This window comes from Typopeltis vanoorti, chromosome 11 (genome assembly GCF_054136105.1).
Source record: "Typopeltis vanoorti isolate ZY-2024b chromosome 11, IOZ_Tvanoo_1.0, whole genome shotgun sequence".
Lineage (NCBI taxonomy): Eukaryota > Metazoa > Arthropoda > Arachnida > Uropygi > Thelyphonidae > Typopeltis > Typopeltis vanoorti.
The window spans coordinates 75,780,987-75,808,604 of NC_143559.1; the positions used below are offsets into that span (position 1 = coordinate 75,780,987).

At 36.5% G+C, this 27,618-nt stretch overlaps 1 protein-coding gene across 1 annotated transcript in view; it reads right to left on the minus strand.

Annotated features, from left to right (window-relative positions):
* LOC150101755 (P-selectin-like) overlaps positions 1-27,618 on the minus strand; it is a 76,487-nt gene that overhangs the window by 12,467 nt on the left and 36,402 nt on the right. The window contains exons 2-4 of the mRNA XM_090400448.1: positions 25,217-25,381; positions 9,766-9,936; positions 349-510 (exon numbers count right to left, since the gene is read on the minus strand). Of these exons, the coding sequence (XP_090256574.1) occupies positions 349-510; positions 9,766-9,936; positions 25,217-25,381 (498 nt within the window). The remainder of the gene's footprint in view (positions 1-348; positions 511-9,765; positions 9,937-25,216; positions 25,382-27,618) is intronic.

Below are 27,618 nucleotides of genomic sequence, written 5' to 3' on the forward strand. Positions count from 1 at the left end.
TTTTTTTTCCATTTCAGAATCATAAATCTCATTTATGATTTTGAACAGTCATTAGGTTTAAATCAATTTCAAAACTAATAATGAAATAGCAGAGTTTGTAATATCATCATCATCATCAATTTCCTGATATGTACCCTGAGGAGTGTTCAGGCCTAAGGGGTGATCAGGAGTTTGTAATATAACGTGCAAGTTACATGATGTATGCAATAAATTCCTAAATTTAGTCTGAAAATGTTAATTATCTACAATTTGTGTTTATGGTTTATTTTATATTTGACAAAAAGCAACCATTGTATATGAACCACTTGTAATTCAAGATAAAATTAAAGACAAAACACTACTACCTACCGCAAGCAGGGAGTGAAGACCAAAATCCATTTCTAAGGCATGTGATCTTGTTGAGCCCAATTAGTGTAAAGTCAGAATGGCATTTGATGCTACATTCACTATCTATTTTAAAATCACAGGTTCCATCTGCAAAACCATTGTCTATTTTTGGAGGACCACATCCTATAAAAAAAAAAAATTAAATTAAAATTAAAGAACAATTTTGAAGATTTAAAGCATTATCCAAAAGTAAGTTCTCATATTATAATTCAGAAATATTCTGAGGCAGAGTCATGGAACTAAAGCTCTATTAAGTCTCATATTCATGTCACTTTATCTGTATCCAGCTGTAGTAATTCAGTCATGTTTTGGCACTGCTTTTGTCTATTTAGGTTTAGTGCTGTGCAGTGCATTTGAGAGAGAGAGTATAGATAGATCCCAAGTTACATAAGAGATATTCTACAAACCTTTATGTGACACAAAGTTTACATATGTCAGATTTAATCCACTTGACTAGTCAATTACACCCTTTTGCTTATGCGTTTACCCTCAGGTTATATCAGTTACTTTCATTCACAGGATGCACACAAAAATTATATTTCATTATGTAATTATTAATGCAAAATAATATATTATAGTATAAGTAGTATGAGAAAATAGGGAAAAATGTTTAATTTAGCTATTGAACCTTTCTTTTGAAATTATCGAGAGATGACTGAACAGTGGGCTTCTTTTCATAAATCTCTCAATAACTGACTAAATCATCATCCATTTCTCTTTGAGCTTTTAAGAACCATGAGGTATCAGGATTCATCCTGCCATTACTGCTGAAATCTTATAGAACAAGCATCCCTCACAGTCAATTGTATTCACTATCGATGTTGTGAGCCCAAGATCACATGATCCTATGGCCTTGGTCTACCTTCATATTTCTTTGTAATTTTTATTTTCATTTCTAAATCAATTTTGGTGCATTTCCACATGGGTTCACTTTTTTCCATCATGATTGTACGCTACAACAGTGCACACAAAAACACTAAAAATTATTAAAAGTGTTTTTTAATATTAAATTACACGACATGCTTATATTCAATAGTAAACAAAGAGACTGAGGAAGATGCACGCATGCATGCATGCACCACCTGGACTGTCTGCTTTGTGGAAGACTACTGCTGGGTAGCATTCAAGTAACATGCATGGATGCATTAAGTAAAATTTTTGTAACTGCAAATTTTTTTCATAGTTCTTTTATGTAAGTTGAATTTACATAACTCAGGGTCTGCCAGTATTCTTCTTCTTCTCTACTCATTGGACTTTCAAAGCCAGCTTTATCCCATGTTAATTGTGGTCTTCTGTTGGATCTTGTATCCTCCATAGTGCCCTCAAATACCAGGTGAGGAAGTCCGCTTGGTTCCATTTGCACAATGTGGCCAAACCACTGGAGTCGATGCTTTTTAACTATGTTAAGAATTTAGCGATATTCATATCTTGCAGCACTTGTGCATTAACCTAATGTTCTGTCCATTGAGTTCTGTTTATTTTCCTGAAGCATTTCATTTCAAAAGCTAATAGTTTCCTCTCTGTTTCTTTTTTTTTAAGTCCCAAGTTTCTGCCCCATAGCGAGCTGTCAGTAGTATTACGCTTTCATATAATTTTATTTTTAGAGTTGTAGGCATTCGATTGTTTTTCCTAATTTTATTAAGTTTATTTATCACTGACAAGCTATGGAGAGTCTGTGTTTTATTGTTGCTATGTCATTTAAAATTTAAGTCAAATATGCTCCTAGGTAATTAAAACCATTAACTTGTTCTGTGATTTCCTGACCAAGTGTCATCGGTATATCTTTTGGGTATCTTCCAATTTTCATCATCTTTATTTTACTCGAATTTATATTTTGTGTAGAATTTGATAATCACTGAGACTTATGACATAATTAAAAGTGTGTCTGATGATGAATATTTGTGTCAAGTTTGAATGAGAATCTCAAGGTTTCATACTAACTGAGAATACCTAACAGACCATTTGAAATCCAGTCAGTCATCTAAATTATGTATGAAAATGGGATAGTTCAAGTCCCATGAAATATTCAAGCAAACAAACAGATTTCTCATGATTAGATAGCACAGATAGAGAGATAGCACAAGACTTCAACACTGGGTATGATACTTGTTGGATTTTAACTGAATATTTGGGGATGTGGTATGTCAGTAAAATTTATTTCAGATAAACCTTTTTTATTTTAGTTAATATTAGTAATTTTAATTATATATAATAGTATTTTTTACTTTAAATTGGGTGGTTGAGTGTGTGTGTGTTTGCAAATTTTGATACTGGATATCATTCAAAAAGTGTTTTTCATGGCATCGATGCATACAAGGAAAACGGCAGTCAAGGCTTCTTTATTCATTGAGCTTAGCATGAAGTATTTCATATGATGTAGTGTGTGTGTGTGTTCAATGCATTCGATGCCAAGAATAAATGGTTTATGGTATGAAAGTAAGAATGGAGGGGAGGGACGGAGGGGGGAGAGAGGGAGAGGAATGAAAAGTTGAGTGGTAAGGAAATAAATGCTGCTTAGAAACTGATAAAGAAATACATAAGGTAGAAATACTGAATAAAGTAGGTGTAAAATGGATGTATGACGGGATTCAGCATAAAATCTGGAAGAAGAAGAAGAAGACATAGGAGAGAATGGCTTCATTGTGAGTGAGAAGGAGGTATATGAGGAAATAAATAAACAATGTCAATAAGGTGATAGGATTTGATGACATATCACCAAGTATCTTAAGGGAATGTTCCAAGGAACTGGTAGTAGCATTGGCATGCCTGTTTAATAAGAGTCTTAGAACATAGCAGTTTTCAACAGAGTGGAAAGAAGGTAAAATTATTTCACTGCATAAAAGTGGCGATAAGGCTATGGCTACAAATTGTAGGCCAATCTATATATCTGGAGTTGTGAAGGTACTAGAGAAACTGGTGAGAACTAGGTTACAGAAGCTGGCCTGACTATCCGAGTTATTAATATATCTGCTCTCAAGCCAAAAGAAGCTGCAGGTTCAAATCCTGCCATGGGCATTGATGTTTGTGATTGTCTTTCACCTTCATTCATTCATTCATACAAGTGTATAAACACTCCCAAGATGGAATGGATCACCATGGAAGAAGTTGACATAACCTTTCAACGATGGGAGAGACCTTGACTTAACAGTGGGGAATATATAAGCTGAGAGAGAGAGAAAAAAAAAAGGATACTCAAATGGATTGATAACAGCATGAGTTAAAGTGTTAAAGTAAAATCATCATGTTAAAGTAAAAAAAAATCATGTTAAAGTAAAAACATGATCTTCCTTTAACAGTGTTAAAGGAAGATCATGTTTTTACTAACTTACTTATGTACTATAACAAGGTAACAAATGTCTCAGACAAGGGAGATGCATATACAGTGGTATACTTAGATTTTGCAAAAGCGTTTGATAGACTGCCACATGAGAAGCTGTTAAATAAATTGAAATGGATGGGACAGATAGGTATCAGAAAGTTGTATATGGTGGTGCAGTATTCCAAAAGAGGAAGGTCACTAGTAATATGCTAAAAGAGTCATTTTGGGACCACTGTTGTATATTAATGATATTGGGATGGGTTTAACTGGTGATATGCAGCTGTTTGCAGATGATGCAAGATTGGTGAGAGAGCAATGCAGAGTCAAGCTCATGTTAGGGCATAACATGAGGACTTGAACAGATTGCAAATTTTGCAAAGTGTAAGGTTTTGAAATTTGGTAAGCAATGATGGGATGCAAAGTATAAACCGGGCGGGGAAACTTTAAATGAGGCAGAGGAGATGAAAGATCTGGGAGTGGTGGTGGACAAGCACCTGAAATTCAGGGAGGCCACATTGCACAAGTTGTGAAAATGTCACATTGGATAATGGAAACGATACATAGGACCCTGACATGCAAAAATAAAGAGGTTATGATAAGGCCTTGATCAGGCCTCACATGGATTATTGTGCACAGATTTGATCACCAGGTTTTCATGATGATAAAGATATGTTAGAAAGGATTCAGAGAAGATTCACAACATTGGTCTTTGGAATGTGGAGTAGGACAGAATTGAGAGAATGTAAACTGCAAAGCCTCGTGAATAGGAAGAGAAAGGGGGAGGATATGATTGATACATATAAGTTAGTAGCTGTTATCAGGTTGACATGGAAGAGATTTTTCATAGAATAGTAGAGGGGGTAGAACAAGAGGGCAATCCCTAGACACTGTATAAGGAGGGTCTGAGCAGGGAGGGAGAAGCAGGTTCTTTACATGGAGAGCGAGTGAGTGGAATCATTACTTGAGTGTGTTGTGAATGTACGCACACTGAATCAGCTTAAAGTATGGTTGGATGAGCTTTGTGAGTGATAATGCATAACTCACACAATGTGTCTCTGATTGCATGGAGGTCAGATGTTAGTAATAATAATAATTTACATCATTTAACATCTTTACCTAAATGACACTCTTCAAATGTATCTCAACCCCAGAAGAAACCACTGTAATTTATTATCTCAAGACCCCATTGAGTCAAAGACTCATCTAGGAGGTCCTTTTATCATACACACAGCTCATCATACCACACTTTAAACACACTCAAATTCTCTGCAGACACCACACTCTCAGGCAAGGCATCGCAATCATTCACAACTCTGCATGCAAAAAACCTGTTTCTCACTCCCCTGCTTACACCCTCCTTATACAGCTTCCAGGGATGACCTCTGGTTCTACCCTGATTGCCCACTATTTTCTGTAAAACCTTTTCAACACCGATCCTATTACAACTCCTTACTAACTTGCAGGTCTCTATCATATCACCTCTTCCTCCTATCAATCACACTCTGTAAATTGCAACTTCTAAACCTTTCCTCATATTTGTCATTCCAAAGATCAGAAAGTACCTTAGGCAGTTGCCTCTGGACTCTTTTCAACATCTCTTTGTCCATTTGAAAACCAGGTGACTAGATCTGTGCAGTGGCAAGTGTGGCCTAATCAAAGCCCTATACAATGGAACAATAATTTCCTTCCATCTACAAGTCAGTGTCCTATGCATTATTCCAAGAATTCTTTGTGTTGTCCTCACAATTTTGACAACGTGTCCCCTCTGGACCTTTCCAACATCTCTTTGTCCTTTTGAAAACCAGGTGACCAATTCTGTGGCCTAATCAAAGCCCTATACAATGACACAAGAATCTCCTTACTTCTATAAGTCAGTGTTCTCTGCATCATTCAAAGAATTCTTTGTGTTGTCCTCACAATTTTGGCAACGTGTCTCCTAAATTTCAGATCCTTATCTATTATCACCCCAAGATCTCTTATTTCCTCCACATCCAACAATATATCCCCAAAAAGCATAATTCTACAACCTATCTTTGTTTCCCAAATTTTAAAACCTTACATTTTCCAACACTGAACTTGCATCCCCATTCCAATTCACTTAATTTATTCAAGTAAGACCACAACATCTCTACTCTTCATGGTTTATCCCAACTTTGCATCATCTGCAAACAACTGAATATCCCCATCCAAATTTTCACCAATATTATTAACATACAGGTTAAACAGCAGTGGCCTTAAAACAGATCCCTGAAGTACACCACTAGTGACTTTCCTCTTCTGGGATATTGAACCACCATACACAACTTGCTGATACTTAGCCAGTCTCTGATTCAATGCAGTAATCTAATATCCAACCACGTCCACTCTAGTTTGACTATCAACTTATCACGCAGTAATCTATCAAAAGCTTTTGCAAAATCCAAGCATACTACCATGTATCCATCAACTTATTGTAGTAATGAAGAAGATTAATAAAACATGACCTTCCTTTAGCAAATCCATGCTGTCCATCAAAGATAATACCATTGTTGTCAACCCAATTTTGGATCCTTGTTCACACAAGCTTCTCCAACAATTTAACCACAACACCTGACACACAAAGATAGGAATGTAATTTGATGCTTAAGTTCTATCACCTCCCTTATGAAGCGACATAATCTTGCCCTCCTTCCACTCCTTAGGAACTTGACCTAGTGCAAGCCTCATATTAAAAAAAATATGTCAAGGCAGATGTTAATCAACTCCCTGGCACATTCCTTCATAATACATGGTGATATATTATCAAGTCCCACAGCCTTATTAACATCAAGTTTGCTCAACTCCCCGTACCTCTCTTGCCCACTTACAGTCAATCTCTCCTCCCCATCATCAACTGCTCTCAATCTCTCCATGAAGTCACATTCACAAGAATGAAAGACCTTTATGAACTGCTCATTGCTTCTGCAACAATTATCCTTATACCATTTTCTCCAGTCAATATCATCCTTCCATAATAATCCTTTTTTTTTGCTGGCTACATATCGAAAGAACTCCCTGGATTCTTTTTGGCTTCATTAGCTAACTGCTGCTCATACCTCACTTTTTCTACCCTTACCAACCAAGTCACCTGCCTTGCCTGGTCTTTGTAATCCTCATGGAATTGGTTATTTCTACTTCTCGTATGCTGCTTTTATAATGCCCTTTTTCTGTATTGCATGCTTAATCTCTTCATTCATCATTTCACACCTACCTTATTTAACCTTCTGACCCTTTGGAATACATTTAGACATTGCTTCTACTAGATAATTCTAGAATTTCCTCCAAGCTCCACTGATCTCTTTTCCAGCTAACTCCTCATTCCATGCTACACCTGCAAGCTTTCTCCTGATATCTTCAAAATCACCAGCCTTGTAGTTCCACATATACCCTTTTCTCTCAGAGGTCCTCACATTGCTGGAAACCACCCAGGTAATCACTTCATGGTCACTCTCACCAATTGAAGGGTGATTGGACACCTCATTTATAATTATATCCTCTGATGAGATGATCAAATCCAACACCCTCAATCCTTGTGTGCCCTCTGTTACATGAGGTCTGAGGTAGTTGTCCCTCAAAAATTCAAGAAACTCGTTTTCTTTACTTCCAGTTGCTATCTCATCTTCCCATAATTAAAATCGCCCATAATGATCACACTACTTTTCTTATTTGCTTGGCTAATTTGATTATACATTTCATAGTCATTACCATCCACATTACCAGGTGAATAACAACATCCAATTAAGTATTTCATTCTATTCACTTCTATCTCACACCATATTGCCTCAAAACCACTGGCACTATTTCACTCTTGAATCTCTACTTTGTATGGACATAATTCTTTCTCTATCATCAATAGCACCCCCCTCCCTTTTTTTTTTTTACACTTTCTATCCTCACGAAACAGATCATACCCTTCCGTCTCCATTCCTGTCATGATGTCACCTCATCCAACCATGTCTCACTTATTCCAACAATTTTGGGTGAACAGACTCAATTAATGCAACCATTTCATTTGCTTTGTTTCTTATACTTCTAATATTTTGATAGTTATTATTTGGTCCTTTTCACTAAAATTTATACATAATATTGGATTTATTGGACTATGGTTTTGATAAACATTTATACATAATCATTGACTAGTTTCGCCAGCTGTGTTTGTCTGGCTTTATCAAGATGAGAAAGGTTATACTAATATTAAATGCAAAAACAAAAAAATGCAGTAACGACTTAAAAAACAGTTAAACAAATTGGAGAGCACGCGTGACATCAAACGCATAAAGTGTGAAGACTTAGGCATTGTTATTAAGTCGCGTTTTATAATTTTTTGCGTAATTTAATTCTGCTAAACTTAATGAATTTAATAGGTTTTCCAAATGGCTTAATATTATTGCCTGGTTTCTATTGAGATTATTTCCTGTCTGTAGGGCTACTGCAGCTTCTTTAAAGGTTCTACATCTGTAATCCTCTTCGATATATGGCATGGAGCTGTTGTCCAAATCTATTGAATGGTTTTTGAAATTGAGAAATGATGTGCTAACCTGAGGTGTCTGTTCTATTATTATTGACATCTCCAACATGTTTCTTCTTTCGGATTAATTCCTTCTTCATAACTACACAACAGTTATTAAGATCCCCTAAGGATAGCGTCGCTTTCTACAAATATGCAGGTGTTTACAGCATACCATGTATGTGTGGACTGACTTACATTGGCCAAACTTCATGAAGCCTAGAAATCCAAAAGAAGGAACATGTGTGAGATGTCAATAATAATAGAACAGACACCTCAGGGTTAGCACATCATTTCTCAACTTCAAACCATTCAATATATTGGGAGAACAGCTCCATGCCATATATCGAAGAGGGTTACAGATGTAGAACCTTTAAAGAAGCTGCAGTAGTCCTATGGACAGGAAATAACCTCAATAGAGGTTATTTCCTGTCTGTAGGGAATAATATTAAAAGACATTTGGAAAAACCTATTAAATTCATTAAGTTTAGCAGAATTAAATTACCCTAAAAATTATAAAATGCGACTTAATAACAATGACTAAGTCTTCATGCTTTATGCGTTTGATGTCACGCGTGCTCTCCAATTTGCTTAACTATTTTTTTAAGTCATTACTGCTTCTTTTGTTTTTGCATTTAATATTAGTATAACCTTTCTTGTCTTGATAAAGCCAGACAGACACAGCTGGCGAAACTAGTCGACGATTATGTATAAGTGTTTATCAAAACCATGGTCGAATAAATCCAATATTATGTATCAACTTCTACCATTTATATACAAACAACAGGCTTATTCCTGGATCTATAGCTAGTTGCACTGATACCACTTATTTGATGTGACTGCTCCATGCTTAATTCGAGCCATTTCTTTTTCCCCTTATTCATCTTAGAACCTTCTTCAAATCCAAATGTTTTCCCCTTGATCTCAGGTCATCCCCTTCCCTTTTTTGCACACATGCATTCACATTCTCTTGGAGCATCTACCTTTCTCATGTTGTGTTCCTCTGTTCGCCCTGAGCCTCCCCATTTCTCTGTCTGTCTTGCACACCTATTCTCTATACTCATGCTGCTCACTTCTTCATTCATAACCATCTCTTCAATATCTCCTGTCCTACTCTCCCATTCTTCCACATCACTTCCCACTTGATCAGATTCATTCTCTCCAAAACCATTCAATGCAGTCTGTTACACCTATACAGTTCATTTCGTCTTTCAAACTGATTCCACACATCTAAAGAATTCCACTCTTCCAGAAGAGTTCAGTTAACACTACAAAGATATGACTATATCATCATTTCATCAAATGCTTTCTTTCCATTAATTTAACTGGAAACAACTGGAGCCAAAAAACAGGTGTACATAAAATGACAGGTAAAAGCTTGCCTGTCATTTTATGTACACCTATTTGTTTTTTTAATAAAACAACAAGAGCATTCCCAATGTGTTGATATCTCAGTTGTCGTTGTGATGTAGTTACTTTTAGTTACTGAAATTAATAGTACAGGTTCATAATATTTATTACAAAGAAATCTTACCACAAGAGGGGAATTTAGACCAAGATCCGGATGAAGTGCATGTGATAGTACGTGGACCTGTCAGCGTGAGTTGGTGATCACATTGAATGTGACAAATGCTATTTACAGTTCTAGTACAGTCGTTCAAAATAAGGACTCCAGATGGTGGATAGAGCTTAGGACAAGACTTCACTGAAATCAAAAGAGAACACTTTAATGAAACATAAAACACATATAATGAGATGGAAATAGCAAACAAGCACAGCTTTTTTTATGTAATATATATTGCATAAAACTTCATAAAATATATTGTATTGTGGGCCCCTGCCATGAATCTGACTCCACAGAGGTCCAGGAGAATTATTATTATTATTATTTGACACCTCCAGGGAGTCCAAAGACTCATCGAGGGAGAATGTGCCAACAGCATTGAACGATTGAACCGCTTCCAACTACTAACCGTGCTCAAACTTGCTTAACTTTTTGCATGAGCTATTAGTAGCAGAGGCTCTACCAATCGGCCAACCTTTGCTGGCAAAGGTTGGTCGATCGATACACACACACACACACACAGTGATACCTTGGCTAACGAGTGACCCTGCTAACAAATTTTTTGACTAATGAAGATTTTTTCGCTGTTTTTCGGACTCTGCTAACAAATATGGATTCAGCTAATGAATGTTTTAGTGGATGCGTTGGCAAACATGAACAGTTGGGCAATTCCAGGAGCTTATCTTTTCCATCTGTATGTGTGTGACAAAGAAATAAGCTGACCACATCACATAGGAAAGACCCACCAACCCAACTGGGTTGTTTACGTTTGAGAAAGTGAGACGGAAGGAGGAGGACAGCAATAAAAAGGGAAGAATGCCGATTAAAAAAATGCTTCACTACTAGGAAGAGTTTCAATCTTTGGCTACAAAGTGGCATCCCAACAAAGCTGAAATGAACAGACTTTTTGTGCCTTTGTTGAAGACAAGTGTCTGAATCACTTTAAAAACATTCTGAAAAAAAGATAATTTCAATCAACTTTGAACAGATTTTTGACTTCTCCTTTAGCAAAGAGACAGAGGCCAGCTACTGAAGGAGAGGAGACTTACCTTGAATAAACTTTGAAAATTTGGAAGAAGAATAGTAAAAAAGTTGTGTACATATTTTCAGTTTAATAAAGTGTATATAATAATGTAAAGATCGTCGGTTTTTCATTCTACTTTCCATTCTCCATCTAATTGGGTAGCAGTTCATCTCAGCCTTTGGTGAGTTTTTTCCGTTTTATAGTGTGCTTTTTACTATTTTATAAAGCTTATCTTTAAATAGTAGGCAGCATCCAGAACGAATTAACCATTTTATATAGAAACCTACGGGAAATCAAGTTTCGGCTAAAAAATGTGATTCCGGAATCAATTATCTTCGTTAGTTGAGGTATCACTGTATATATGTTAAAAAACAAAATTAAATAAAAAATACAAATAAAATTAAAAATAATAATAATATAATAATCAAATGCATCTCATCATTTCCACTGTACCATTTAAAATACAACAACAAAGCATCTATCAGTATAAAATACTGATAGAATAAAAAAAAAAGAGACGAAAGCAACAATTTTAATGAATAATGAAGCAAAAGCTTGATTATTTTTTCTCTGCTATTCTGCTATGCATAGTGTATAATGATGAGAAGCATTTGATGTATGCTTCTCATTGTTATACACTAAAATAAAAATATTTTTATTTTTATACATCAAAATTATTACATATAAAAATGATATTTAATGGAAATTTACAGTATACAGGAATATTTAGAAAATTCTAGCTATCCAGGCATGCTTTCATGACACTCATATTTTTTTTTATGTCTCCCACTCATGAAAGGTTATTTGCAAATCTGTAGTGCATTTGTAACATGAGTGGACTAAGGATTTTTTTATTTATTTTTTATCAATTTTATATTTTTTTTTGTATTTTTTAAATTTATTTGTTACCTAGTCCAGAGACATACTCTAGAGACCATACGTGGAACTTTTTTAAGATGCTTCAGGTCTCAAATAAGTGGTTCGGTGGTCTCACACTAGATCAGTGGTTCCCAAACTTATTTGGCTCTTACTGTCTCCTTTTCCAAAAAAAAATTTATTCAGCACCCACCCCCACTTCCCTGGAAACTACTTTCTAAGATCTGACCAGTCCTGATACATATAAAAGAAAATCGTATGAAAATTGGATCAGCAGCTCTCGAGTTTTAAGCGAACAAACAGATAGATACAGAAACAAATTTACGTTTTATTATGCATCTGGTAGAGATTTTTGAAGCTTAGAAATAAGACACCATGGAACTTAAATTTTAAAACTATTTATTGAAATCAACAAAAGAAACATAAATTGCAAGTAAACACAGGACAAGTTGGAGCTGAAAATTTAATAAAACTATTAAAATTAAGAAAACGAACATAAATTGAACATATGTAAAAATCACATATAAAATAGTAAATAACTATCAGTAATATTAAAAACAATCCTAATAAGAAGGACGAGCCTGGTGTGCTGCTACCAATTTATTGATATTTGGCTCTATATTTGTCAGCAGCATTCTTAAATCACCGTGATCAGCTATTTGCAGCCGGTTTCTTTATTTTTAGTTAAAAGATTTGCGACTACACTGGACCCACGTTCCACTAAATATGATGATGGAAATGCAATTAAAAACTTTTTTACTACAGCCCACAATCCAAGATAAAGTATTGGCATCTGCTTTTGCAACGAGAACTGTTGATACCCCCGTTTTTGAATTTTAATTTCAATTCCTCATTTGTTGTTACTTTTATTAGTTCTTCTTGTAGCTGTAAAAATTCTTCTGTGTTTGTACTTGTAAGGTCCAAAATCCAATCAGGTATTTTCATTTCAAGAATATCTTTAAATCATTGGTTGAAATCACAATGGAGAGCCTCCAAGTGATGACAAAGCTGAGCACGTCTTCAGCACATTTTTTCACTGTTTGATAGATTTGGAAACTGGCTGAATTCTCCTTGTCCTAAGTTTCATTTTGTACAGGACAAGTTTTGACACAAACGCAGAAATAACAGCTTTTATTTTTATTAAATTCAGCTCATCTCCATGGAGCTATAGATTTGTTTCATTAAATTTGTTAAACAAGTCAGTCAAATAAGCTATGTCACTTTTGAAATTAATCAAGTTAGCTCATAAAGAATCATTTCTGTTTTCTAAAAACTGTAGCATCGAGTCAAAGAGTATATAAAATCAATTCAAAATTCATTTCAACAGGCACCCTTTGATAGAAATGAACTTCTGGAGAAATAGAGCAGCAAGCGACTGAAATCTTCATCATTGAAGAATGACTGATGGGGCAGTAGATGGTGATGGAGCAGTAGATGGCATTGATATAGATGATAATAGTAGAGGTTCGGTGTAGTTAGTGCATGAAATGGTGGAGAGGGAGAGTTGTAGAGTAGGTATCCTCTCTCTCGATGAGGGAGGATACCTACTTCATGACACCTCCAAGGAGTCCAAGGACTCCTTGGAGGTATCACAAAATAATAATAATAATCATTTCCAATACAAAGTTGTCCAAACAATCTGTCTTTCAATGAATGACTTTTGATTTTGTTGACTGCTGTAATTACATAATGTAATGACCTGTGTAGGCGATCACTCAGGTATTTAGCAATTAAATGTTGACAATGAATCATACAGTGTACAGTGAATACATTTGGCACTGCCTCTTTGAAATATGCAATAAAACCATGATAGTGCCCTACCATTGCTGGAGCACTATCGGTAGCAACTGACAAGATATTATTCAGAGGGATTTCTTTTCTTTAAAAAACTCTTCCAATGCATGAAATATCGATTCTCCTTTAGTGTCAGTTAGCAAATAATAATTCTTGGCAAATTTTTTCTTCTTTTATGTATCGTACCCATGCTAAAAGGCTTCATTTCCTGGTAAAGCAGACTCATCAAGTTGTATAGAGCAGCGCTTCTCAAACTGTGGGCCACAGCCCCCTTGGGGGCCATAAGTTTTGTTGAGGGGGGGCCATGAAATAATGAAAACAAATTTAAAATCTTTTAAGACTAAGTAGATTTTTTTATCTTAAAAGAAACATATTTAATTTTTATTATTTATTATTTCTTTTTTTTCTTTTTATATTTTAATGGAAAAAATCACACATTGGTGCGGGTTCACAAATTTTGCTTCCTGCGTATTTCGGCGCTTAATGAATATTAGTAAATATATGCTTATTCATGTAAGTTTCATTTCAAAGCAGAAATCTAAGAATTGCAGTTTCAAATATTTCACCTGATATTGGTGTAGCAGGATTGAAACACATCCATCACATTAAATTGTTATTAAACTTCTTTTATGTTGTTAATTCTTTCTTTATTACTAATCGTTTTACGTTTCATGTGCTTGTACTGTAAATGTATAATAACAAGATACTATCTATATAAAAATATGAGGTAATGTGCCATGTCAAATGTGTATGTAAGATACTAAAAATGTAATATTTGCATTTGATTTTTGCAATATTCACTGTGTATGCTTTGCATTGAATATAAATACAATAAATGTTATAATAATATATGTCTATATATTACGATTTTTTTCGAGGGTGGCCGTGAAATATTTTAATTTTTCCAAAGGGGGCCCCTGACATCCAGAAGTTTGGGAAGCACTGGTATAGAGAGCTAGGTTGTTTTTAAATACTCTCATAATGAGTCTTCAACATCTTAGGCTATTTCATCAATTCTTCGTTGCACTGTATCATTACTCAAAGGAATTTTCTTGATAATATCAGAGACTGGCTTGTGCAGCACAGTGCGTATGATCTCACTAATAGCTGGCAAGATAAGTTATTCAACAACATTATGCAGTTTTCCCAATTTAGTAATCAGTAAGGAAATGTTGTAAGAGGTGCACAACCCATCATCATCTAGTTTGGATGCTACTAAAAACATACCTGCCAATGTTGGTTGTTTCAAAAATCTTTCTTTAAGTGCTTGAAAATACAATAAATCTTTATCTATTTTTATCAGCATGAACTTTTGTCAAATGTTCTTCTAGTCTTCAAGGCTTCATAGATTCATTTGAAAAAAACTTTTTGGCAAATCAGGCACACTGGTAATGTTTTGTTTGTAGGCGAATGAATAAAGCCTATTTCAAACATTCAATATTGCGTTGTCTACATTTCTTCTTGGGTTCAGCCACGATATTATCTGTGAAAAAAAGTTTAATTTACAAATCATTTCTTTTAGTGTTACACAGTGAACAGCATTCATTTTAGAAATTATGGACTTTATGACTGTGTTATAAATAACTATTTTAATTTCCCGATGTTTTGACCTTCATATTAACCACGTCGCCGTCAATATGGATAAAATACATCACTCCTCTATACTTCGTATCCATCATATATTTCAATGTAATATCAATGGTATTACAATTTTCATATGCCCTTCACATCCATGGTAACCTGGACGTATATATGTCTTGGCCAGTTGGGTGGTTAAAGTCATCATCTGGAGTATATATAAATATACAAGGACAAGCTGAGTTAAATTTCACACAGTATGCTAAAGTGACAATGATTTGATCAACGGTTATTCTACTGGCATGACCTCTAGTGAAAATATAATATATATATATTATATTTTCATATATTTTTATATATTTTGTATATTTTTATACAGAAAACCCACTCATACTAACAGATATCTGCACTGTCAATCTCATCACTTTCCACCACAAAAGCTCGGAACCATTTCTACCTCAGCACACAGAGCACGCTTTCTTTTAAATGAACCAGATGAGCTCCAAAAAGAAATTAATCACCTTTCTCTTATCTTTAAACAAAATGGATATTCTGAAAAAATGATTAAGAAATTTCTTCTGGATCCTCCTAGGCAGTGTACTATGGAAAATACTGATTTTAAAGGTAGCATCTCAATACCTTACATTAGTTCAGTCTCCAATAAATTGGCTGAAGTCCTTAAAAAAATACAACATCAGGACGTTTTTTACTACACTCCCTAAAGTCCGTTCTCTTATAAGCATCCAAAGCCTATTCATCACAACCTGAAATATCCAGGTGTATACAAGTTATGGTGCGATTGTAATATTCCTTATTTTGGACAGACTAACAAATCTATTGAACTACGTATAGAGGAGCATACGAGAGACATCTCCTATAAAAGATCACATGCATCTGCGCTATCCAGTCATGTTCTTTTCTCAAACAATCCTCATGATGATCTACAGAATCACTCAGTTAGCTGGGATAAATCCAAAAACATTTTTCGCTGCAGTGATGAATTTGAAAGGAAAATCGTGGAGTCCAGGGAAATCCTCCTTAATCCTGAACATTTGAACAGCAATTTGAGTTACAACATTCCCTGATAGCCATACTGCAGTTGTTCAATACTGGCGTTCACGAGAACTTGCAAGCACGCATGCAACAAACAATAGCACGTTAGATAGAACAACTTGAAAAATACAACGTTTTCTGTGTCAATTATGTATTGCATTTTTTGCCTGTAATTCTCAGTTTTTTGTAACTTCAATTTTTATTATTGTGTTCTACCTTTAGTGGATACATGATGAAGGCTGTAAAAGGCTGAAACTAGTTGTATCATTTTCATTAAAACTTAATATTTTATCTCGGTTTAAAGTAATTAAATATTTATTCTTTAAAATGTACCATTACAACTGAGTAGAAGCTCAGGAATACACACACACACACACACACACACACACACACACACACACACACACACACACACACACACACATATTAAAAAAATTAAATAAAACATACAATATAAATTAAAAAATTAATTAATTAGAAACTACATCCAAGCTATATTCTATTTAAGATAACAGCAGAGAAGCATTCTTTCATATAGATAGTTTTCTTACAGTTTTCCCACACTCATCTGGTAATTACCTTATACCAACTTATACATCTCAATCATGTTGTCCTTCTATTCACTAAACTCTGTAATTTTCATTCTCCCAATGAAACCAACGTAGTCAATCATCTCCAACATCTCATCATCATTTTGAAAATCTGGCAGAATAGTGCAAAATAATCCATATGTGGCTGATCAACATCTTGTACAATGGAATAAGAACGTCCTTACTTCTACATGTCAGAGTTTTCTGCATCATCCCCATCCATTGTGTCATCTTCACAATTTTAGCAAGATGCCCATGGAATGTCAAGTACCTATCAACCACAATCCTAAGTCCTTTATCTCCTACACCTCATCCAAAATATCCCCACCAATCCTATACTCTGCATGTATCTTCGCTTCCCAAATTTTAAAACCTTACACTTTGAAACATTAAACTGACACCTACACACATTCACCTGTTCAGACAACCTATTTATGTCCTCTTGCAAAGCTACTCTGCTTTACTTCTCATAATGCTCCCCAACTTTGCATCATCTGCAAACAACTGTATATCACAATTTAAGCCTTTTCCAATGGCATCTACATACGAATCAAACAACAGTGATCCCAAAACAGATTCCTGGGACACACCACTAGTCACTTTCCTTTTCTGGGATATCACTCCCATATACAACCTGTGATACCTATTAGACAGCCAATCTCCAATCCAGTGCACTAATCTGTTATCCAACCCCATTTGTTCCAATTTAACTTATAGTTAAATTGTATTACAATGTATTCGTCACTTGTTATAATAAGTAAGCAGTTTGCTAAAACACGATCTTCCTTTAGCAAACTCATGCTGTCCATTAAAGAGAATTCTACTGCTGTCAACCCAGTTCTGAATCCTTTTCCTCATTTAGCTTCTCCAATACTTTCACTATAACTTCAGACAAGCAGATTGGCTTATATTTCAAAGCCTTGGTCTCATCACCACCTTTATGAAGTGGAACAATTTTGTAATCTTTCCACTCCTTTGGAACCTCAGATAATCTAAGACTCATGTTAAAAATGTTGTTAACTCTAAAGAACACTCCCTCAAGAGATGCAGTGATATACCATCAAGTCCCATGGCCTTGTTGACATCAAGTTTACTCCATTCCTCATATACCTCCTGTTCACTCACCATCAGTGGTTCCTCCATTCCCACTGCTCTCAGGTTCTGCATTATGTTACAATCACAAGGATGGAATACTTTAATGAATTGCTCATTTAATGCCTCTACTATGAAGATTTGGTCAGTTGTGCTTCTACCAGGATGAAAGCCACATTGTTCTTCCTGGAACTTTGACTCAACTATGCTCCTGCACTGTCTTTCCAAGCACTCAGCATACACTTTCCCAGGCAGGCTGAGCAGAGAGATGCCACGATAGTTACTGCAATCCTTCTGGTCTCCCTTTTTAAAGACTGGTATTATTATGTCCAGATATCTAAGCAGCCTGACACATTCAAGTTAGCCAGAGAACACCATCTCGATTTAAGGCTTTTAGCATTTCGGCCCGAATTTCATCATCGCCAGAAGCCTTGCCCAATTTTAGCAATTTTATTGCTAAATGGATCTCTTCTGCTGTGAGATTAGTCATTGCCCCGATCTGCACCTCTTGGATGTCCACAACCGATGGGCCACCCGGGTTAAGAAGGCTCTCAAAGTATTCCCTCCATCTGTGGAGGATAATCCTTCTCGGTTGTTAAAAGTGCACCATCAGAGGCCTTAATTGCCCTTGCTGTGCATGATTTCCTCCCTCGAAGGCAGCAGATGGTCTGTCAGAATACTTTGTTTGCATTTGCATAGGATGAGTCTAATCTTTCTCCAAAGGATTCTGTATGAATGCCCAGAGTTTTGTGTCAGGGTAAACAGCACAAAGTCTGAACCTTTCACAGTCTCCATTGGCCTCCGCCAAGGGTGTGTTCTATCATCCCTCCTTTTCGTAATATTTATGGACTGGATTGATAGGCACAGCCGAGGCAGTGAGTGTGTCAGAATTGGAAGATGTAGCATTGGACGTCTGCTTTTTTGCAGATGACCTAGTTCTGCTTAGCTCTTCCACAGATGGCCTCCAGCAGACCCTGGATAGGTTTGTAGCTGTTTGTGCAGATGCCGAAATGAAGATCAGTGTGGCCAAAACTGAAACATTTGTGGTCTCAAGACAACCATTCCAGTGCACTCTAAATGTAAGTGGAGTCCCAATGAGGCAGGTAGAGAAGTTTAAATACCTTGGGTCCATATTCATGAATGATGGAAAATGGGACGTAGAGCTAGATACTCGAATTGGCTTAGCAAGCTCAATATTGCAGGAGCTTGGCCGTTCGGTAGTATTGAAGTGGGAGTTAAGCCAGAAGTTGGGTAATGACCGTTGAGAGTTGAGTAATGACCGAAAGAATGCAGACACGAATCCAAGTGGCTGAAATGAGGGTCCTTCGAGGGGTTGCCAGGCTGACAAGACTCGACAGAGTCAGAAGCTCTGCAATTCGGGAAACCTTCAATACTCAACTGCTGCTTCTCCATGTTGAGAGATCACAATTACGTTGGTACGGGCACCTGGTCAGAATGCCACAAGAGAGGCTCCCTCAGCAGGCCCTCTTTGCCAAGCCAGAGGGTGGGAGGCCACGGACTCGCTGGATAGATTATATCCAAAACCTTGGGCGGACATGTTTGGGAATCCCACCAGAACACCTGAGTTTGGTGGCTGAGGATCGTGACCATTGGAAGTTCTTGCAGCTGTTGCCCCCACAACCCAATTAGGAAAGGTGGGCCTTGAAGATGTATGTATGTGTATGTATGCCTCTACTATATCCTCCTCAGTGTTTATCATTCTCTCATTATCACTGACCATCATCATCCCCATAAATACTGGCCACATATCAACAAACCTCCCTAGGATTTCTTTTAGCGCCATTTGCTAACTGTTGCTAACACCTTACTTGCTTGCTCTTTGTACTCTTCATGTAATTAATTATCTCCACTTATCTTATGCCACTTCCACAATGACTTTTTCTTCCAGACTGCACATTTCACCTCTTGAGTTATCCATTTTACACCTACCTTATTTATTCTCTTGACCTTTGGAATACATTCAGTAATTGCCCCTGCCACATAATTCCTGAGTACAGACCAATCAGCACTGATTTATTTCCCATGCAATTCCTCATTCCATGATATTGCTGCAAGCTGCCTCCTGAATTTGCCATTATCACTTGCCTTATGAATCCACACATACCACTTTCTCACAAAAGTTTTGATATGGCTTGCCACTACCAAAGTGATCACTTCATGTGCACTTTCACCAACTGGAGGAAGATGTGACACTTCATTTACAACAATATCTTCTGATGAGATAATCAAATCCAAGACCCTTGATCTATGTGTGGTCCCTTAAACATTATGCTGCTTAAGGTAGTTATCCCATAAAAACTCAAGAAATTCAAAGGGGAGGGAGGGAGGGAAGAGAGAGAGAGAGAGAGAGAGAGAGAATATATGAAAGTTTAATGCGGAAAAGTGTAGTTTTGCATTTTGAGATGAAAAGATTACAAGCTGTGTGCTCTACTGATGGAAATGTACTCCATGAAACTGAGGAAGCTAGAGATTTCGGATATTGGTGGACAGGGAGCTGATGTTCATAGGATATACTGCAAAGGTCGGCAAGGCAGCTCATAGGATGATTTGGTTATTGAAGAACATACTAACAAGACGAGATAAGGAAGTTATTGTTCCTCTTTATAAGGCATTGATGTGGAAACAGAGAGATTACTGATTTAGTGACTTTTCTTGATGATAAGGAAGTGGTGGAGAGGTTCAGATGTGAATGAACAAGATGGCGAGCAGTCTGTGGAATGCCCCTATGACAACAGATTGAGGACCTGTGGGACTGCAAAGTTTGTTGACAGGCAAAAAAAAAAAAAAAAAAAAAAAAAAAAGAAGGCATATGGTATAGAAACATTTAAGTTACTAAAGGATTTTATTGGATTGATGCAAATGAAATATTTTAGCCTTTGACTAGAGAGGTACAGAACAAGGGGTCATTCCTGGAAATTGAGTAAGAATGTGGTTATCAAGGATGTGAGGACTAGATTTTTCTCTTGGAGAATGGTGAAAGACTCCATGGAGGTTCCTGAATAATAATAATCATCATCATCATTTAGCAATATTTTTCATAACATATCTTGTATTAGAGATCACAGCACTCCTAATTCATAGTTAACTACCACTAGCAAAAATACTTTGAACATAAAGCAGTAACACGATTGTTGTTGTTTGATAATTTAAAAAATAAATGAATTGCTTACTTTGTCAGAAATTCATGTGGAAAGGAAGATAATATTAGGGAGTCGAGTAGATTTGGAGAACAGTGATGGGTGAATAGTGAGCATTTCATGCTCACTATTCACCTGTGGATGAAAGTAGGTTATTTCATCTAATTTCATCCACAGATTTCATCTGTGGATGAAAGTAGGTTTTTTTTTTTTGGGGGGGGGGGGAAGAGAATGTATGAAAGTGGAATGTATGAAGATTCAGAAAGAGTCATAGAAATGATAAGAGAAATGTGAATGAGGGGAAGATGAGATAGTGCAGGAGCTAGGGATGAAGAGATGACAAGAAGGCAGTAAGTGGGAGTGTAAAAAGAGAGAGAGAAAATGTCAGAGGAAAGAGATCAAGGGTGATGGATGCTGGTAAGCAAAGAAGGAAGGAACACAGTAGTAATAGATGTGGTGTATAAAGTTTCAATGATTTGTGGAGTGTAAAATAATGACAGAAGAGTGCTTGTCTGGAGCAATGACAGACAGTGTGACTATGGGAATTAAGCAAGATGAAAGAGTGAATGAGATGATTGTTATGGTGTGCATGAATGACTTCAGAGGTAGCGTGGCAATTCTTGCCACCGAGGCAATCGGATGGCAAGAGATCAGAGGTTAAGGCTTTAAGCTGTACAGCAGAAGACTGTGAGAGAGAGGATAGTGACCATGTTACCCAGGTATGATAATGCAGAGTTCAGCATTCATAATGAATGGCATAATAGAGAGAATATGTTATAGGAGTGACATGGAATATGTAGATGCCCAGAAGTACTTTTGAGGATAAAAGAGAGCTGTATGCAAGGACAGACTGCATTTGAATCAGGAAGGATGTAAGCATCTAAAGAGAAGAAGATGAGATAGTTCAGGAGCTAAGGATGAAGAGATGGCAAGAAGGCAGGTAAGTGGAGTGTAAAAAGAGAGAGAGAAAATGTCAGAGGAAAGAGATCAAGGGTGATGGATGCTGGTAAGGAAGGAAGGAACACAATAGTAATAGGTGAGAGTGTCAGCACAGGGCAACTCGAGTTGTCTGGATAGTAGCTGAGGTGGCCTATTATGGGTGTAGTCATTTCGTGTGTGTGTGGGGGGGGGGGGGATATGTGGTATAATGCAGGGTACAATGGGGTCTGGAGGGAATAATAATAGGAATAGAAACTCTGATAATGCATTGATGTTTCTTTATACATGTGACAGGAGTATTAGGAACAAAGGAGATGAATTGGTGGCTATGATAGCCTCAGCCTGTCCAAAGATTACCGAGATCAGTGAAACATGGTTGACATAAGATAATGTACTGATAAGAGTAAAAGCAGCAGGATATAGCATATTTTGGTAAGGTAGAAAGGGCAGATGCCATGGTGGGGTATTACTTATGATAAGTGATGAGTTGTGCCTTCTCAGAGTAGAGGATTTAAACGGAAATAGTACTAATGGTTTTTGAGAGCATATGGTGTGAAGTGAAGGTGGGCAGGACATGATATTTATGGAATGTTGCGATAAGTGAGTGGACATAGTGGTTGAAGCGCAAAAGATATTTAGGCAGTTGTGTATGACAAGTACAAAATGAGTGATTATTATGAGAGATTTTAACTACAGTAATGTAAATTGGGATTTCTGGAATTTTTGAGGAACAAATATCTTGGGCAACATGTAGTAGAAGGAACACAAAGTCTAAGAGTTTTGGATTTGGTGGTCATAGCATCAGTGGATCTGACTGTAACTGAGCCAACATTCCTGCTCTGGCTGGAAAGAGTGATCATGTAATCTTGACTCTCAGGAAGTGAATAGACATGCAGGAGAAAGGAATTTATGTGAAATTATGAGGCAGGTAGTTATAATAATCTTAGAAATCAACTTGAGCAGTTCTGTGGATGGAAGAATTTGATGGGTGAGATATCACTGGTGCATGAAGAAATATTTATTAGCAGCAATGCCATGTTGTATACCTCTAGTGAAAAAGAGAACACAATTTGGTGTAAAATTATGACAAACAATATCAAATGGAAACTGCAGATGAATAAGAGGTTATTTTGCACTTGGTTAGACTATAATAACTTGATGATGTTAGTCCTGAAGATATTTTCAGGCACAAACTTTGTTTGCTTACACTTGGATAAAGGATTAAACTAAACTTATTATAATAAGAAGTTATGGAAGAAGTATAAGGAAAGCGGTGTGGAGTGGATGCATGAACAGTATAAAACTCAGGCCAATCAAGTGACTATCATAGTGAAAAAGACAAAACTGGAATATGAGAAGTGATTAGCCCTGTGATCCAAGAAAAATTCAAAATTCTTTCACTTTGTGGCCAGTAGGAGAAGAAATGATTGTAGATGCATTTTTAGACAAAAATGGGAGCAGAGTGACTGATGAAAATATAGTGGAGTTGTTTAATGATCACTTTATTCAGGTATTTCACCCTGGAAATGTAAGTTTTGTTACTAGAGGGATGGAGGTTGTCCAAGGTTTAGAAGTGTATGAGGAGAGTATATTTCAAATACCAAGTACTCTGAACATCAATAAAGAAATGTGGCTGAATGGGATTTTGCCACGTGTTTTGAGAGAATATGCTACATAACAGTTTTTTCACTAACTTGGCTTTTCAATAAGAGAAAGGAGCCCAAGGATTGGAAGGAGGGTAAGATAGTGGAAGTGTCAAACTACAGATCAGTTTGTACTTCTTCTGTTGAGATATTGGAAAAATTAGGGAAAGACCATATACAGCATTTGGCTGATGATAGTAACATTATCTATAAGGGTTAGTATTGATTTAAGGGGATTTGTTTTAGTAATCTGACTGTAATCTGAATGTAAATTTTAGTAATCTATAAAGCAAAACAAGAGCAGTTAATGAGAGAAAGGCATATACTGCCATTCTTTTGGATTTTACAAATGCATTTGACAGGGTGCTACATGATAAGCTGATATTTAAATACAGTATATGAGTTTAGATGCAATGTTAGTGAATTTGATTGGGGATTGGTTGTATGACAGATATTAGAAAGTTGTATATAAGAAAGTAGTATCAGGAAAGCAGAAGGTTACAAGTGGGGGTTCACAGGGCTCAGTACTGGGACCTGTGTATCAATGACATTGTCAATGGAGTTCAGGGAGATATTCAGTTATTTGCTGATGATAATTATAATTTTCATAATAATAATGTGAAGCTGGGAATGGTTATTAGTAATAGTGCAGATGTGATAGCCCTTCTGGAGGATTTGAATAAGCTGGACAGATGGAAAAATGAATGGGAGTTTGTTTAATGGAACTAAATGTAAGGTCTTGAAGTTTGGGATCCATCAATGGGGAGCTACACACTCTGTTGGAAGAACTGTATTAGAGGAAGTGAAGGAGGCAAGGGCCCTTGAGTGATGATTGATAGAAATTTGAAGTTTTGGGGATGGTGGTGAGGGTAACCTAAAAGGATTGCTGCAATACTGAGGACACTGATAGCCGAGATAGAAGTACGGTGATTCCATTGCATAAAGCTCTCATCAGATCCCATCTGGAATAATGTGCTCAGATTTGGTCAATGGTATTTGAACGAGATAAATTAACCTTGGAAAGGGTGCAGAGACAATGCCTATGAAGATAGGCTAAGGGAATGCGGACTATAAAATTTAACACATAGAAAGAGAGAGAGAATATGATTGAGAGATTTAAACTGTTGAGAGGTAGTTACAGGATTGACAATGGAGAGTTCATTCACATGGGGAACAAAGGGAAGGGGGCATCCCTGAAGTTACAAATGGAAGTGTGTTGAGCAAGAGGATAAGGAGTGGCTTTTTTGTATGGAGGGTGTTGGACTGTCGAATGCATTGCCTGATAGGAAAGCGAGAGCTCAAACAGTATATAAGTTTAAGGAGCAGTATGATAGATTTTTGTGTTGTCTAAGATGAGCATCCCATGATGAGTCTTGTGACCCCATGGAGGTCCTGAATAATAATAATAATAAATGATCCAATTAAAACAAAAAATGTACACCACACACACACATATATAAAAAAATGAGGCAGCTCAGCAGTTTTTTTGTAAAATTTCAAATGCTGAATTTCAATAAAATCAATACAGCCAGAGTTCAGAAATAACTTGTGTATGAATGCATTTAGTGTGTACATATTAATTTGCATACACTTTGATATAAATGAAATTAGTTTCATTCAAACCAAGAAAAAAGAAGGCAGAAATATTCTAGAAAGAACATAAATAACACTTACCACAACTTGGTGCATCGGTCCAACTTCCATTAGCTAGGCATCTTATTTTATCAGTGCCTACCATCTGATAACCAGTCATACAGTGAATAACACATATGCTGCCAATTTTTCCAGAACAGGGATATTCTATCAATCCATGATCAGGAACTTGAGGAGAATCACATCCTAAAGATTTTAAGATGTTCATTTACAAGTTATAATTAAAAAAAATAACAAATAAGTCAGTATATTTATTTCTTAATAGAAGTTTCTATTAAGAAAGAAAAAGAAAAAAAAAACCAAAGAAAAAGGGAAAAAAACACTAGAAAATTTTCCAAAAATCTTTTCCTAATCAAAATTCATTTTTTTAAAATTTACATTGTGTCGTGTCTTCTATTTCTATACTACTTATGAATTAGTGATCATTGCAGATACTCAGTCATAGGTCGTATGCAATGCGCAGTGTGTATTCTCAAATCGTCTACTCAACTCAGGCCTCTCCCAAGATTAAATTCTGAGTGCGCTGCTGCTTGTTAGTAATTACATGGATGCAAAGTACCAACTAAAATTGACATAACATTTGGATACTATTGAAATAACATGGATATGGAGCATAAATTAATTGATTATTTCTTCCTACGGCCATTTGAGTGGTTAAACAAACTAGATTATATTAGCTATACTATGTTTGTGAATTTTTGTTCTATAATTTTTTTCAGATACTGAGTAACTGTTATTGAGAGATTTAGACAATACAAGGTTCTACTCAGAAGTCTCAAACAGAATACAGCTTACATTCTATGTTTTACAGGTGTTTACACAAGTGCACCAGACAGTAATGAACTTTTCCTTTGATGCGCATGGCGTATTAAAAAAATTATAATTTAAATTTTGTGGATTTAGGAATTTCAATTTTGCCTTCTGAATTATTTTGTATGTTACATCATAACGGAGCATGGCATTAATGTGTGCCAGAACAATGGCAACCAAAATGTCACTGTCTCAAAAGCATATGAAGGATTTTGTTCAATGTAGGGTGTGTGTGTGAAATGTACTAATTACTGTCTGATGTACTTATGAATCATTTCACATGTACACTTGAGAAAAGTGGTGAATGCTACATATAATAGGTATAAAAATGTAAGTGTTCAAGAGAGCATGGATAGGAATATGAGACTGAGTCAAGTGGCCAAGATAAGAATGATATGCCAGCCTGGTTGGCCAAGTGGTTAGCATATCCGCTCTCCAGCCAAAAGGCTGAGGGATTGAATCCTGCCATGGGCATGGATATTTGTGATTGTCTGTGGAAATATTAGTGATGATGGGCAGTAGATGGCGTTGGTGTAGTTGTGGTTAGTTGTAGTTGGTGGATATGAGAGGTGGAGACAGAGAGTTGTATATTAGGTGCCCTTCCTTGATGAGTCTTTAGACTCCCTGGAGGTATCACGTAATAATAATAATAATAATTATTATTATTTCGGACAACTCCAAGGAGTCGACAGACTCATCGAGGGGGACCTTAACATCACGTCAATAACAACTATTCGACATTCACACAGTATCTATCATATCATACCTTGCCTTGAACTCATTCACGGTCATAGCACCCACAACAGACTCTGGCAGCTTATTCCACTCATTCACCACTCTCCAACTAAAAAACCTAGATCTAACACCCCCTGCTAGCCACATTCTTACCCAGCTTCCATGTATGGACCCTAGTTCTCCCACCACCAGTCCTATTCTCAAAAATATCTTCTGAATTAATCTTATAGAAACCCTTCAGTAATTTGAATGTCTCAATCATATCACCCCTTTTCCGCCTATCAGCCAAATTTTGCAACCCACAAATCAACCTGTTCTCATAAGGTTCATTCCACAGACATGCAATCATCTTGGTCACTATTCTCTGGATCCTCTCCGCCTCCTCTCCATCAAGAAGAAACCCTGGCGCCCATATCTGGGCACAGTAGTCTAGATGGGGTCTTATCAAGGTTCGATATAGAGGAACAATAACTTGTTTGTCTCTGCTTGTTAAAGTATTTTTCAGCAACTAAGTGATTTGATGAGCTGATTTAGCCACTTTTGCAATGTGTCCCCTAAACTTCAACTCCCTATCCTCCAACACTTCCAAATCCCTGGCTTCATCGATCTCCTGGAGTCCGGTTCCACCAATGTGATATACTGCTGCTAATCTTTTCACTCCAAAATGCATAACCTTACACTTTGCCACATTAAATTTACATCCATTTTCCCTAGCCCAGTCCTCCAAACTATCCAAATCATCCTGCAAAATTTTGACATCCTGTGCACTCACAATTGCTCTACCCAACTTGGCATCATCAGCAAACAAGTGAACACTTCCTCTCAGATCCTTTCCTATATCGTTAATGAATAAATTGAAAAGTAGTGGTCCAAGAACA